Source organism: Asparagus officinalis, unplaced genomic scaffold (genome assembly GCF_001876935.1).
Source record: "Asparagus officinalis unplaced genomic scaffold, Aspof.V1 AsparagusV1_Un912, whole genome shotgun sequence".
Taxonomy (NCBI): Eukaryota; Viridiplantae; Streptophyta; class Magnoliopsida; order Asparagales; family Asparagaceae; genus Asparagus; species Asparagus officinalis.
Genome location: NW_017973171.1, coordinates 16,193 through 31,832, shown reverse-complemented (window position 1 = coordinate 31,832; position 15,640 = coordinate 16,193). Strand labels below are relative to the sequence as shown.

The window sequence follows — 15,640 nt, the reverse complement described above, 5'->3', positions numbered from 1 at the left end:
CTGCCACAGCACTGCCCCAGTGCCGTCGTCGCCCCAGTGCCGCCCCATCTTCGCCTCCTCTTCCTCTAAGGATAAGGTCAGTAATTTTCCTGACTTTGATGGCAACTCAGAAGTACAAAATAATGAGGATCTCATAAGAGAAATTGTGAGCAAGTTTTCTGGTTTAGATGTTGACGACGATGATGATGAAGAAGAACTAGATTTTGTTTCCTTAGAAGAAAGCCAATAGTTATTGCCTGTATATCAGTTATGAAATTGTAGGTACAATTTTGACAGTTGATTTTGAAATAGATATCTACCTGTAGAGATTATTATTTTTATGCTCAAAGCCACTTTTGTTAAATCATTTAACTGTTTTTCTTGAAAAGTACATCATGGTTTTCTACATAGAACATGGTTCATAAAATTATTCGGCCACTGATAATTGTTATGCATTTTCCTTCCATTGCTCGAATCTAATCATTTCCTCCATTTTGATGTCTGGGGAGTGGGGTTTAGATTCTTGTAATGTTTTGTCTTTCCATGAAATCTGGGGACTGGGGTTTAGAAACTTGACTACAACATATCTCCATAGCAGTAATGATCAGATTATCACATGGACATTTGTACAAATCCCACCAAATTTTCAATAAAGACGCCCTCCCTCATAGTGCTGCTTTTTCCTCAAACATCTTTGTAGTCCGGAGGCTTTGAAGGATTATTAAGTCAAAATTAGGGTAGGTTGAACACACCTCCCATACGAATTATAGTTTTGTATGCAAAAGGAGCAAACCATGTGATTGTTATTGTTTAAACAATAATGATAAAGATCCACAATTAGATGATATTATCATAGTCAAGTCTTTACTTGCAAGTCATATGCAATGATCTGCTCTATGTGATCTGTTTTACTTATCCTTTCCCACTGGTTTTTTATTCTTATAATATGTTGTATGTCTTTCTTGACTAACAAAAATCAAATATCATATTTCATTAAGAATAACTTCGCAGTCTGATTCTTTGACGACGAGGTAGGAATTTCTTCAGTCTATAAACTTGAAGATGCCCATCCCACTACAAGAAGCCTCATCATTCTGTATGCTTGGGCAATGTACCGTATGCAGGAGGAAGGGAGATGTCGTGACTATGCAAAACCATCAAGGTGATCTTGCTTGGAAAGGCAAACAATTCCATGGGTCGGTAGAAAATGATGTCACAAGAACCATCAGCTCTGAGTATGGAAATGAAAATACATTTTCTGCGCATCATGTATGGAGAATCATAAACGTCGGAGTTGTGGTTGTCAGATCCTAAATCCATCCGTGGAACCTTATGGAGAGATTTTGGGTAACTGGATTCAGGTACTAGTAAGTTGCCAAAGAATCTCATGTAAAAAGTCCAGATGGATCCCGGAGTGTAACTGGATTCAGGTACTAGTAAGTTGCCAAAGAATCTCATGTAAAAAGTCCAGATGGATCCCGGAGTTCCATCACATGCATCAGAGTGGTCTTTCTTGGTCCAACTATGACGTCCACGTGTAAGTCAGGAAACGATCATTACCGATCTTTAGAATCTGACTATTTGTCTTGTAGATAATTCTTCTTATTTTTTGATTCAGCTGATATTTTATGACCAACCTATGGTAGACATCACTTTTCGGTGAGAACTTGGGGTTATTGCAAGCAGGCAGTCATGCCCTCCAAAACGCCCAATTGGTTTAATGAGCTTCACAAAAGATCTGCAGCTCCTAACTTGGCAAGTCTATCAACTTTTATTCCTCTAGATATTTTCACCTTTTGCTGCTTTTAAACTTAAACAGTTGAAATGAGGAAGCAGTGGTGTGGGCTCTTAATTGTGTGAGTGCTGTTATGGTTACTCTAAAGGGGATTCAACTACCACAGGTCCTGCAATCAACTTCGATATTATATCCAGGTTATCATAATTTTTGTGGAACTCATTTTTTCTAAGCATATATTTAATTTCTTACTCAGTGTGGTGTGGATTTCTTAAGTTGCTATCTATGTTATGGTATGTGCTTGCAGTACTTGTGGCATCCTTGTCTATGGTCATGTATGTTGTCCTTAAGTTGTTTCATGGATTTCTGACATTTGGAGCACATACATTCTTTTCAATAATACCACAGAAGGTATTTACACAGACGTGGAAGAATATTCACATTCGTTGTTGTCAGTTTCTTTATTGGCCAGTCTTTATTCTGGGTACTGGTTTCAGGTAAACACAAAATTGCATATCATGTTAACATTTACTTGAAATTTGAAATCTCACGATTTTCTTAAAACTCACAAGTCGTTTCTTGGCTTATAGAGAGCAATCAAATATTGAATATGCACATATGACTGCACTAAGGAAGCACTCTGTCTGGTCTAGCGTTGCCATTGATGTGATTATGGGAAATGTTTTTGGAATGGTAGTATTATCTGCCATCGAATATGTTTACTCTGGGACTCTGTTTATTGCTCAGAATATAACCGACAATTTGTTGAACTCTCGTTGTGTACGGTTGATGGGAGTTCCAGCAGGCTTTAAACTGAACAGGGAACTAGCAGAGCTTCTTGGCATGGTGTCACTCAATGCAATTCAAATTTTATCTACCTTGTGGTTCTTTCTGGGTTTCCTTTGGTGGCATTACATCAAAGGCCTTGTGTTTTCTGGAATCATTTTAGGCTTGACTGTTCCTGCTGTTCTATGTATAGACATGCTTAAAGTTGCAACATTGCATGTACAAACACTGCATTGGTTGATGTCACTTCTGTATTCACAACAAATCCAGGCTTTGGCTTCTTTGTGTCGCCTTTTTAGGTTAGCTCCATCTTAGTTACCCACTTGGATAATGTTACACAATTTTTTTTTCATTCTTTGTATTGCTTGACACAGTTTTCACTTTTCATTAATGTGTACTAAGAAACATTGCTCATGTAGCAAGCTATGTTCATGAGCAAAAGTACAGGTCTTTGGTACTTTCAGATATAAAATTTTATGTCCAAGGTGGTGATGTGGAGTTAAATGACTTTTAACACTCAAACATAGAACTGATTTCATAATGTAGGCTGCTATTGCTATATATATTCTCCTAATCTTTTGTCTTTCCATTTTCTTCTTATATTGCAGGCTATCATTTCATTTTAGAAGCCTTGAAGTTTAATCCAAAGAGCTTAGAAGTATCCAAGAAGATCAAGAGGCTCACACAATTAGCAATAGAAAAGAAGCAAGCTTAAGAACGCGAGAGTATCAGGCCCAGCATTGACATGAGATAATATTTGGATCCTCTGAGATCAGAAATAGTAAGTCAAGAATGAATGTTTTTGTTTGATTTTAAACATCCAACATAACTTGTAACTTTCTTGCATCATTTCATTACTTGTCATGGTGATGACTTCCATGAGATAATCTAAATGGATAGGTCATCTTAATCAGTTAAAGTAAGCTTGATTCCTTGCAAATATTATCAGGTAATCTATGTCAATATTAGCTCCAAAATGAGTCATGACAGTTTGCATCTTAGCATCCAACAGATGCATATGATTATTATACTCTCCATGTGAAACATTGTTCTCCATTTACTGGTTAGGCAAAGAATTGAGCAACACACTGGTGTAAGAAAAAAAGAAAAAGGTAACAAACTGCTAGATCTAGACTGAAAACGATACTTATCCTTTGTTAACTCTTCCACCTTGTATACAAGTATACGAAGGTTCTTACAACCTAAGATTTCTTCAATGTCTTCTATAAATGCTTGCACTTAACAGATGATCATATCTTGGTTTTGTATAGGTTTATCAGAGTTATTGAGAAGATTATGAAACACTAGATATTGGGGATCAAGATAAATATGTAAGTAGAATATATAAAATAAGTTTGATAATGATGCATTATATAGCACTAACATATGAATTTAATTTTTATAGGATGAACTTTTATTTAGGCAACAATCTAATACTTCCTTGACTCCTCAAGCTCGAGAACATGTACATGACTAGGTAATTATTTTTATAAAATCTTTTATATACTTTTATGATTGACTACTTGCACTAGAGAAAATGTGATTTTTACTTTATAATATAATATTTGCTTAATTGATATTTCTTAATTATGTGGTTTTTTTTTTATTTTTTCAGGTTATCCAAGATTAGGACAGGGGTAGCTCGAGTCTTCTCTTTGACAATGATTAGAAATGAAAGGATGTGTCTTTTCCAGACTTTTATTTTAATTTGCTTTAGATAGTTTCATGTATTTTTTAGAACAATTGTTATATTAACTCTTATTATTAGTATTGAATATTTGAATATGGTGAAATTTTATTTATTGAAGTTATTAATGAATGGAGTTTTTTGTTTCTCTTTTATTCATTATTGGGTATTTTTAATATATTTGTGTTGTGAATCTTAGTGTCATGTTGAGAATAATATGATAGTTGCCTATCAATCTCCAAATATCATTAATGTATATTAGAAATTTGTAGTTTATAGTAACGGTTTTATAAACCGTATTTTGTTCATCAACGAAGGGAAAGCATCATCGTTGATGGATTACTAATTACCCACAATGAGGACTTTTACGACGGTATTCAATCGTCATTAATTGGTCTTCAACGATGGGAAAATATTCCCGTAACTAATGGTAACGACGGAAAAATATCCCCGTAACTAATGGTAACGACGGGAAAATATCCCATCACTAATGATAAAGACGGGAAAATATCCCCATCATTGATGGTAACGACGGTGATAATTATCGTCTTAAATATTAATGACTGTAATATGTTTCGTCGTTATAGACTCTATAACGATGGGTAGTATATCCCTTCGTGACCCTTTAGCGAAGAGGGCTTCAACGACGGGTGGCGAAGGGATTTTTCCCCGTCGTTAGCATACAATAACGACGGTTTTTAGCTCTTTAACGAAGGGAAATCCCTTCGTTAAAGATGTAATTTCTTGTAGTGTTTGTTATAAAAGAGTTCATAAGGAGTTTTCTTGAGCTTGGGTCTAATTAAGACACGATTTAAAATATGGCAAGCCGTATTAACGGCTTTCTCCCAAAAATATTTAGGCAAATCAAAAGTATTTAACATAGTACGTGCCATCTCTTGTATGGTACGATTTTTCCGTTCAACAACACCATTTTGTTGTGGTGTTGTTGGGGCGGAAAATACATGAGTTATACCATGATGTGCATAAAAATCATTAAAAAATTATTTTGAAATTCACCACCATGATCACTTCTAGTTTTAACAACTTTTAAATCTTTTTCATTTTCTATTCCTGTGAGAAAGATGAAGTCTACGTATTCAATATCATAGAACTAAAAGAATTAACTCTTTTAGCACAACATCACATGATGAACGGACTTAAACAATCCGCATGCAAGCATGATTCAAACGGTAATCGGTAAAGGCACGTCAAATCCGTTGATGGCTGAGGATTTGCCAAAAAATCCTAAGTCTGCATCTGATACATGCGGCCGGGTAGTCTATTCCCGTGAGAAATACGCGTATTCAATATCGTAGCACAAAAAAAGTTAACTCTTTTAGCACAACGTCACATGCGGAACGGACTTAAACAATCCGCATGCAAGCCCGATTCAAACGGTAATCAGCAAAGGCACGTCAAATCTGTTAATGGCTGAGGATTTGCTAAAAATCCTGAGTCTGCATCTGATACATGCGGCCGGGTAGTCTATTCCTGTGAGAAAGATAAAGTCTACGTATTCAATATCGTAGCACTAAAAGAGTTAACTCTTTTAGCACAACGTTACATGCGGAACAGACTTAAATAATTAGCATGCTAGCCCGACTCAAGCGTTAGTCGGTAAAGGCTCGTCAAACCCGTTGATGGCTGAGTGTTTGCCAAAAATCCTATAAAGGCAAGAGTTATTGACGCACCAGCTTCATTAGTTGGTCTCATGACTTGAGCATCCAACAAACTTCAGGATAAGATCCATACCTACAGACGAAACAACTTTAATAGTTGGTCCTGTAGCACGATATTTAGGACCGTCATGCTCCAATACCTTAAGAGCTTAAACTGTGTATACTCCAGCAAATGTATGAGTATAAACTGTATCAACGACGATCGACGCATAACCCTAGGTCAATGCTTTGGAGGGGGTATCTGTAGGCGTCTAATAATGCCTATAGGTTCCCCGCACGTGACTTAAGATAGAGAAATGGTAATGAACGTCACTATTCGAATCACAGAAGCACATTTTATGATGACAAGCACATTAAGTGAGTCAACGAACCATACAAAGCGATGGAACTTCGGAATAACGAAAACACGAATGGATCGGGAGTTACGCGTCGTTTACGAAAGACGAAGCGTCCATCATGTCCCATTTACTCCACATATTATTCAATTATGGAAGCTTGTAGATCTCCTCATCGGCTTTTCAACGTATATTGAATCGTGCAATTTCTAGTTCGGATGACGAAAATACGATGGAAACTGACGGACGCGCGGAACAATGCTCCAAGCCTTAGCGAGACACGTATAGGTGTCTTGGACATTGTAAAGCTGTTTTGACTATGATTCGCTTTGAATCTGAAGAAGCTCAAAGGAAGAAAGTTGTAGAGATCCTTGTAAGTTTTCTAAATCATCTTGTATCAACTTATTATGAGATCGTATGAGAGAGATAAAGCCAAAATACCAACTACCTCAGAATTCCAAGATAGTGTTGGTGTCTCAGAGAAGAATGGAGATTTTAGCCATGATTTGATTTGAATATGAAAAAGATCAAAAGAAAATAGTTGTAGATATCTTCGTCATCTTTCCAATACATCTTGAATCATATTATTTAAAGGTCATATGAGGAAGTTAGGGCTAAAATATCCGAGACACCCACTGGTGTCTCGGCCAGGCCGAGACACCCACGGGTGTTCGCAGCCCCGAAAACCGATTTTTGGCAGTTTTAAGCTGTTTTTCGTCGTTAACCGTCTGGATTTGTTCTAACTGATAAAATATCATCTAAGAACATGGTTAAGTGGTTACAACTAAGGATAAGAGTGAATCAACTGTTCTTATTCGAAAACAGAGCTCCCGAAGCCTATAAATACAGCTACAGGGCCTTCATTTTTTCAGATCTGGATTTCTCGAGCGTCGGCGAAGCCCTGCAAAATTGAGGACTTAAGAGCCACGAATTTCAAAGAGGAGGAGGAGATCATATCGAGTTCTTCAGGCGTAAAGAAGGAGAGTTCGACAGATCTGCAGTCCGGTTCCTTCCCTTGAGATTAACCTGTTGTGGTAATCTCGAGAAGAGTGATTATCTCGCTATTGCAGAGATAATTGCTTCGTTTTCTTGATTCCTTCGCGAATCAACGAAGCTCCGGATCTGATCTGGCCGTTTGGTGGTCCACGGATATCGACGTCCCCGTCACAGGCAAAGACCCCACCCAAGCAGCGGAGGATAAACATCCGTTGCGTTTGTTTTGACGAGGGTTGTATTTTTTTTTTTTTTATTGTGTAAGAGTCTTATAAAAAGACTATTTTTTCGTTTTTATTATAACGACTGAAGTTGTAATGAATACATCAATGTAGACATCAACTTTCTCCCCAAACAAAAAGTAGTTGAAGTATAAAAAAGGATTTATTGAGGAGAATTAAGTGGCCAGGAGAGAGTAGTTGTGGTAAGCAAATGGGGAGGAGGAGATGGATTTACTGCAGGGGGAAGGAAATCATTAGAATTTGGAGGGAAATGGGGGTTTTCCCTCCAAAATCACTTTCTAATCACCATTTAATGCCTGCAATGCTACTGTTCACTCTCTAATAACCGGCTTGATGGAGTGACCAGTTGCATGAGGGCATTTTGGGGAAAGATTTTTGTTTTTAAGCATCGGGTAACGTGGGGAAGGGTTTTAGGGGCTAAATAAATATTGGATACTGTTGTGGGGGCTTTGGGATCGTTGAAAAAGTCCGGAGGGGATACTTGTAATGATTTTGGGGCTAGAAGCAATATTCTCATTCTTTTATAGCTAATATCAATGTGGGAACTACTTCAATGACAGATATTATAATCCTTGACCTGAAACGAATTATAGCCCTAGAATCGGATCGAGTTATCTAGTACGCTTATATTCGCAACATAATAAGCATTTTTTTTTCAATACGAATCCTTCAAGAATCATTTCATTTGCGAGAATTAGTCACAAATTCATTTAGAAAATTGAGATTGCACAATTGTTAGAGAAGAGAAAGATGATTATAATCGTAATGTTTCTTATAGATGATGAATTTTGAACCACTGTACATTTATTAACAATTCTGATAAGATTCATATTCTTTTATTTTCTTGAAAAATGAGGGGAAAAGAAAATAAATTAAATTAAATGCAAGACAAGACTTGCAGCTAGTTTGTTCTCTCTAGGTTTCCGTGATGAAGCAGCCTCGACCTTGGTGCTTCAAACCCTGTAATTGTAATTGTAATTGTAAAGCTAGCTAATAAGGAAACAAGAAAAAGGAGGGAATAAATTCCTTTGGCTTTTTAGTCTTTACTTAAACATACATACGGCCTTTAGCTCAGAAATGGCACCCAAAGTCACAGACACGCTACTGCCTCTTCATTTGTCGGCTTCGCTTTTGCGAAGAGATGCCAGGGTATGCAACGATCTTTACCCAATTATGTTTATATGGGAATAGTTATGCATAAATATGAATCTAATCAGGTTAATCACATCCAAGTGCGAAAGTCTTCAATGTTGTGATCACGATGGAAAGCTATAATTTTAACCTCAAGCATGACCCTCCTCTTATGAGTCCTTTTTAGAGGCCGAAAGCACTAAATCTGGACTCACATAACGGTACGCGGATCCTTCTAAACTTGTATTGCTCTGATACTATATTACATGATCATTCTATTCATCAAAACTCTAAAGTTGCGATGATGAGTACTGTTGAGATTATAATTTTAAGATCTAACAAAATAAATAAATAACAATTTTAAGAAGATTGACTTTTATTTGCATGACTTCGGAAGACTTGCGCTATATTATCGATTACCCCCAATTTGATGACGTTGCTTAAAACGTTTAAGCTCCCCATTCTCTCACCCGTGTATATAAACCTCACCATCCACAATACCCTCTCCCTCTCCACTCCCCTTCACATTAGTTCTCTAAACATCCACAGGCTTCAAGCGCAAAATAAAGAATGATAACACCGGAGGACTTCTACGCCGTGATGTGCGCGATGGCCCCTCTCTACTCCGCAATGCTCCTCGCCTACGCTGCCGTCCGCCGGTGGCACGTGTTCACCCCGGACCAATGCTCCGGCATCAACCGCTTCGTCGCCACCTTCGCCGTCCCTGTCCTCTCCTTCCACTTCATCTCCCTCAACAACCCGTACACCATGGACCTCCGCTTCCTCCTCGCCGACACCCTCTCCAAACTCCTCGTCCTCGCCCTCCGGCCGCCGCATCGATTGGCTCATCACCCTATTCTCGGTCGCCACGTTGCCCAACACCCTAGTCATGGGCATCCCTTTGCTACGAGCCATGTACGGCAGCTTTACGCAGAACCTCATGGTCCAAGTAGTAGTGTTTCAGTGTATCATATGGTAACCGAGCCGAACCCGATCTGAACTAAATTTATAAATATGTTCTGACTTTTGAGTCTTGGCGAAGTCATTATACATGCATGTTAATTATAATCAGGTCGCAAAAGATGGAAATGTGTGTAAGGTCATGACCCAACACCCAACACCCACCAAATACTAGCTTTTGTCCTGTCTGTTCGAGGTGATCCAGCCGCCTAACAATTTTTTTTCCGGAACACAACTTACCACTCGATACACACACGCTTCCGGCGAGGCGCCGCACGCTGATATCTCCGAATTGACCGTTTAGACCCCCGGAGACCGCCGCTGCGGAGGCGTGTGAGTGGAGGAGGAGGGATCTACATCGTTGACATAAGCGGATGCTGCCTCGGCACCGCCAGTAATTCCCAGTCCATCGAAGGCCAATACGCGTCCGGTACAGGCTGATGTCGTCGCCGACGTCTCATGATGATCGGAGGGTTACATCCATCCGACGGGACGTCACCCGCGCGCCTGTCAAACGTATCTGGGGCTGAGATATACTCCGTCAACACGCCATACGCATCGACGTCAGATGCGTACTCGCTTCAGCCGACGCCGACAAGGGCGTCAAACTTTGAAGGGATGGAGCTGGGGACTCCGGTGTGGGGTAAGTCGCCGGAGGTGGTTACCGAGGGACAGGGGGGCAAAGATGTTGGAGGTAAGTACACTACTAGTGTGCTATGTTGCTTCTTTGCTTCTTTGTCTTTACCGATTGAGAAATATGAACCGGGGAGGGTTATCCGCCGCAGCAACGGGTTAAACTGTAAACCGTCCATTGTTAAATAGTACACATTCACAACCTGTTCCGAAACAAAAATAAGAGGGATAGTATTCATGACGAGTTTAAGTGGAGCATAGAAGATGTAAAATTGAGGAGAATTTAATTTGACACGTACCCTCTATTATATCCAAGTGTTGTTTGGGTCCGTACAAAACCTCCAGGGGCAATAATTTTACTCTCTAAGACCCCGTTTGGCAAATGGTTAAGGAAGAGGGGCTAACGAGAAGAATTAATGTACTTAGCTCATTCGATAATCTGAAGGACTAAATTATTAACCCGTTAAATAAGTTTTATTTTAGCTCTTGTGATCAGTTTTAGTGTTTGAGAATAACAATGATTTTGACTATTTTTTCTTTATAATAAAACTGACATAAGTTACAAAAATTAGAGTTTTAGATTCAGTCTTGGTCCTCTAATTAATTTAATTAGGGAAGTATCTTCTCTACTATAGGAAGCGACATCTAGAAAACACGAACTCCTGAGGAGGAGTAACGGTACAAAGTTTGAGCAGTAAGCTCTGTGAGCTATGTTGGTTGGTTGGGGCTTGTTTCCTGATTCATCTGAGTCAACTTGTTTCGTTGCTTGTGCGCGTGTGTGCTTGAGAGTCTGAATTTTATTTTATTGGTGCACATGGAGGGATGTTATCTGTGTCTTTTGTGCCGTCGAGGAGATTTGAGTGGGGTACAAATTGTTGCACCTAATTTTGCACTGAGGTGTCGCTGTTGTCTCGGTATGGAGCAAGCTCACAAGAAAGGAGAGGTCACGAAGACGTGCGATGTCTCCTTGCTTGCTCGAAAGAGGTTCCCTCTATTAATTAGTAAAGCTGCCACCATTGACCAAGGTTAAAAAAAGAGTCATCTCTTTCTCCTTAATTTGCTATATAAGCATGAAAATGAAATTACCACCATTTTTAACCCCTATGTAGAAGAAATTGCTTTTTCTTTTTCGTTCTTCGAACTTTTTTCTTTATTTTACATTCCTTGTAGTATATATGCCTTCTAAGTTCTAACCAACTGAGCGATCGCTGTTATATATCAAATTGCAACCTAAAACTGTACTGATGAGTTTCGTATATCGATTAGTGATTACTAGTAAATGAAATATATTAATATTTGGAGACTTCAGGTTAATTTAATTGCTTTCAATCTTGGTTACATAAAAAAATAAAAAAGAAAAGAAATTTTTGGCAGATTAATTGTGAGACCGTCTTATATTGTCGCAGGAGAGAATATGGTCGACCTAAGTTTCAGAAGCACATCCAAGTTCGTACTAAATGATGATGACAAACAGAACCCAAAGATGCCCGGAGCTTTTGTTATGCTAAGGCTAATATTGACCATGGTTGGCCGAAAACTTTCTCGCAACCCTAACACTTATTCAAGTGTTTTAGGCCTCCTTTGGTCCTTGATCTCCTTCCAGTGAGTCCTAAAACGTGAGGAAATTAAGATATTCAAAAAATAAAAATATGCGTTTCTTTCATTATTGTGATTTTTCATGATTTGTTTAGGTGGGGAATTGATATGCCAAGTTTGGTAAGTAATTCGATAAAGATAATTTCAGATGCAGGACTTGGAATGGCCATGTTCAGTCTAGGTACGTAAAATGCCTAATATTGTTCCATATTAGTCTTGGTTAAGATAGTCAGTTTAATATCTTTTGAGTTAATTGGCCTTAAATTTTAAATTTAAGGTTTATTCATGGCGCTTCAACCGAGAATCATCGCTTGTGGGACTAAGATGACAATTCTAAGTATGTTGATCCGTTTTATTGCTGGGCCTATGATAATGTCAATGACATCAATGGCTGTTGGATTGAAAGGAGCACGGTTGCATACTGCAATCGTTCAGGTTATACAGATACACTCATACATATACATATATGTATACATATATGTATACATATATGTATACATATATATAGTAATTTTAGATTACTAACTCACTCTAGAAGAGCGCACTAAGACCTTTGTCAACCTTTTTGGCTTTCAAATTTTTTTCAGGCAGCTCTCCCTCAGGGAATAGTACCTTTTGTGTTTGCAAGAGAATATGGATTGCATCCTGACATACTGAGTACCGGGTACATCCTCATTAAACATTTATACAATGAATTCAAGTTTTCCCAATCATAGCGTGCAAAAATTAAACAAATTTCTTCCCTTCAATAAACTAATTACTTGAATCATAAAGCTGTGTTTTTGCCTTGTAGGGTTATCTTTGGCATGCTTGTATCTTTGCCCATGACACTTCTCTACTATATACTCTTGGGGCTATGAAGGAAGGGGGACGGACACAATCATCAAATCAGACTAAGTAGGAGAGTCGATGCAAGATTGAAACTCATTGTGAGCCTAGATTGAGCTATATATGCTCTAGAGATTGTTGTTTCGAATCTATAGTCCTCGTGATAGCAACGCAATCCAATATGAGATCCTTCTCAATTATCACAACTCTAGAGTCCTTTTTGTTAGGTTGAATTTAAGAGATTTTCAATGAGCAAAGGGTGATCGTATATCAATGCATGAAGCTGTTAGTGGTGGCCGAAAGGAGAGTAATCATGGCCTAAGATGAGTAAACTACGAGGGGATATAATGAGATATATAGGATTCTCATGCGTGTTTTTGACTAACTAGCTAGTATCTAATTATTTCATCCACTATCACCCTTTGCACTTGTTACTACTGTACTAATGATTGTCTTCTCAAAGTTTATGTTTCCACAAATGGTAAAAGTACTGATGATTAGATGTAAACGAACGATGGTTCTTCCTTCGACATATAGGCCCCGTTTGGCAAAGGGTTAATGAAGAGGGGTTAAAGAGAATGATTAATGTACTTAGCCTATTTGATAATCCGAATGACTAAATTATTAACCCGTTAAATAAGTTTTATTTTAGCCCTTATGATCAGTTTTAGTGTTTAGGAATAACAATGATTTTGACTATTTTCTTTATAATTAGAAGGGTTAACTCTTATTCCATCTAAATAGGAGTATTAGTAAACCCCTCATTTTGAGGGTTTAACTCATTTTAACCCCTCTAGAGGTGTTAACTTAACCCGTCTATATTTTTTATGTTTGGCAAATTATGGAGGGTTAACTTACTTTAACCCTTATATAGATTTGTTGTGTTTGGCAGGTTAAAAAGGGGTTAAGTCTCCTTAACCCCTCACTTAACCCTTTGTCAAACGGTACCATAGAGTTTTTCTTTTAGATTTGAATTCTCACCGTAGTTTCACAAAGCATACAAATTCCACTTTGTTTTAACAAACATAACAATTTGACAATATCTGGATGATTCCAACAAGCACTATTTGTTAGAATATAAAGTTTTAACCCTTAATTAAACCATACAATAGCCTCGGATTTTTGGGTAGTAACAGACTTAATTTAACATGGAGCATCTTAGGTTCAAAAATTTCTAAACTAGATTAAAAAGGATATGGCTTTGTGAGTCTACCTTAATTTTCAGTACATAAAAAAGTCCTCAGTCTGCGAAGACATTGTAGAATATAAAGTTGTTATTAATCTTCACTAGAACTTTAGAGTTTAGAGTTTGATATAGTGGACTTTAAGATGGTTCAAATCAATCTAGGCTCGAATCTAGCTGGGTATAAATTTTTAAATTATTTTTTTATTTAAAAAATATTATTTTTTTTATTTAAAAAATATTATTTTTTTTATTTAAAAAAGATAGCGCACTGTGAGCTAGCTTTCGATCCATAAAGGTGTTGGATATTTTTAAAGAAAAGGCAATTTTGCCTTAATAAATTCTAATAAATTTTTTGTAATTAAAATATGCAATTAAAATATGTTTTAATGTGTTTTAATTTGTAATTAAAATGGGCATAATGACTATACATTATGATGAACGTTACGAAATTTATTGAGGGATTTTGTAACGGCTCTTTTCAACCCCTATATAAACAACATATGTTGAGCTCAAGAAACATATGGAAAAATGTGAAAAACTTATCTTGTTTTCTTTTCTCCTCTACATATCATTTTCATCTATACTTTAGTTTTACTTTATGGGCAACTTCTTCATCTGAGCTGAAGCTCTGCACTCTCGCCCGAGTGCAGAGGCCGGGCCGTTTCCGGGGGTTTTTACCGCTAGGGGAGAAGGGATCATCTGCGCCAGGGCGATAGGCGGGTCCTCAATCTTCTAGGGCAGTGTTTACACGACTGCTCCCGTCAGGCCTGTTTCTCTAATTTATATTATCTATCTTTGATGTTAATTGTTTATTTTTTTCGGTTTTAAATTCATGCTATAATCTTTATTTATTTGATAAATTTCCAACAATCTAGAAGATTGATATGTTTATAGCTTTTGATTTAAATCCGGAAAAATAATTTTTAAAGTTACTGTTCATTTGAGATAGTACTGTTCATCCGAATTATAAAAAAAATTTTGCTATTACTATTCGCAATTTAATCAGAATTGTTGCTCATTATAAAATAATTTACTGTTCATTAAAAAAACAGATTTTAATTTTATTTAAAAAAAACATTACTGTTCATTTTTAACAGTTTTTAATGTTTTAAAAAAAGTTTACTGTTCATTCTTAAAAAATGACGTTACTGTTTAATTTTAAAAATGATGTTACTGTTCATTTATTTTGAAAACGGCACTGTTCATTTTGTTTTAAAAAGTTACTGTTCATGTAAACAGTTTTGGTTATTTATTGTTCAAATCTTCATATGTAAAGTTCATCTCTTTTTATTGCATTATGATGGATATTGTTCAAATCTTCATATGTAAAGTTCATCTCTTTTTATTGCATTATGATGGATATTGTTCAAATCTTCATATGTAAAGTTCATCTCTTTTTATTGCATTATGATGGATATTGTTCAAATCTTCATATGTAAAGTTCATCTCTTTTTATTGCATTATGATGGATATTGTTCAAATCTTCATATGTAAAGTTCATCTCTTTTTATTGCATTATGATGGATATTGTTCAAATCTTCATATGTAAAGTTCATCTCTTTTTATTGCATTATGATGGATATTGTTCAAATCTTCATATGTAAAGTTCATCTCTTTTTATTGCATTATGATGGATATTGTTCAAATCTTCATATGTAAAGTTCATCTCTTTTTATTGCATTATGATGGATATTGTTCAAATCTTCATATGTAAAGTTCATCTCTTTTTATTGCATTATGATGGATATTGTTCAAATCTTCATATGTAAAGTTCATCTCTTTTTATTGCATTATGATGGATATTGTTCAAATCTTCATATGTAAAGTTCATCTCTTTTTATTGCATTATGATGGATATTGTTCAAATCTT

General features: G+C 36.8%; 1 protein-coding gene across 1 annotated transcript; it reads left to right on the top strand.

Annotated features, from left to right (window-relative positions):
- The first annotated feature begins 9,093 nt into the window (after positions 1-9,093).
- On the top strand, positions 9,094-13,086 carry LOC109828257 (auxin efflux carrier component 6-like). The gene is given in 8 exon segments (XM_020395290.1): positions 9,094-9,391; positions 9,393-9,524; positions 11,463-11,469; positions 11,644-11,762; positions 11,852-11,937; positions 12,034-12,191; positions 12,344-12,420; positions 12,550-13,086. Coding segments are annotated over 8 exon segments (900 nt in total). The 5' UTR covers positions 9,094-9,137; the 3' UTR covers positions 12,617-13,086.
- The last annotated feature ends 2,554 nt before the right edge of the window (positions 13,087-15,640 follow it).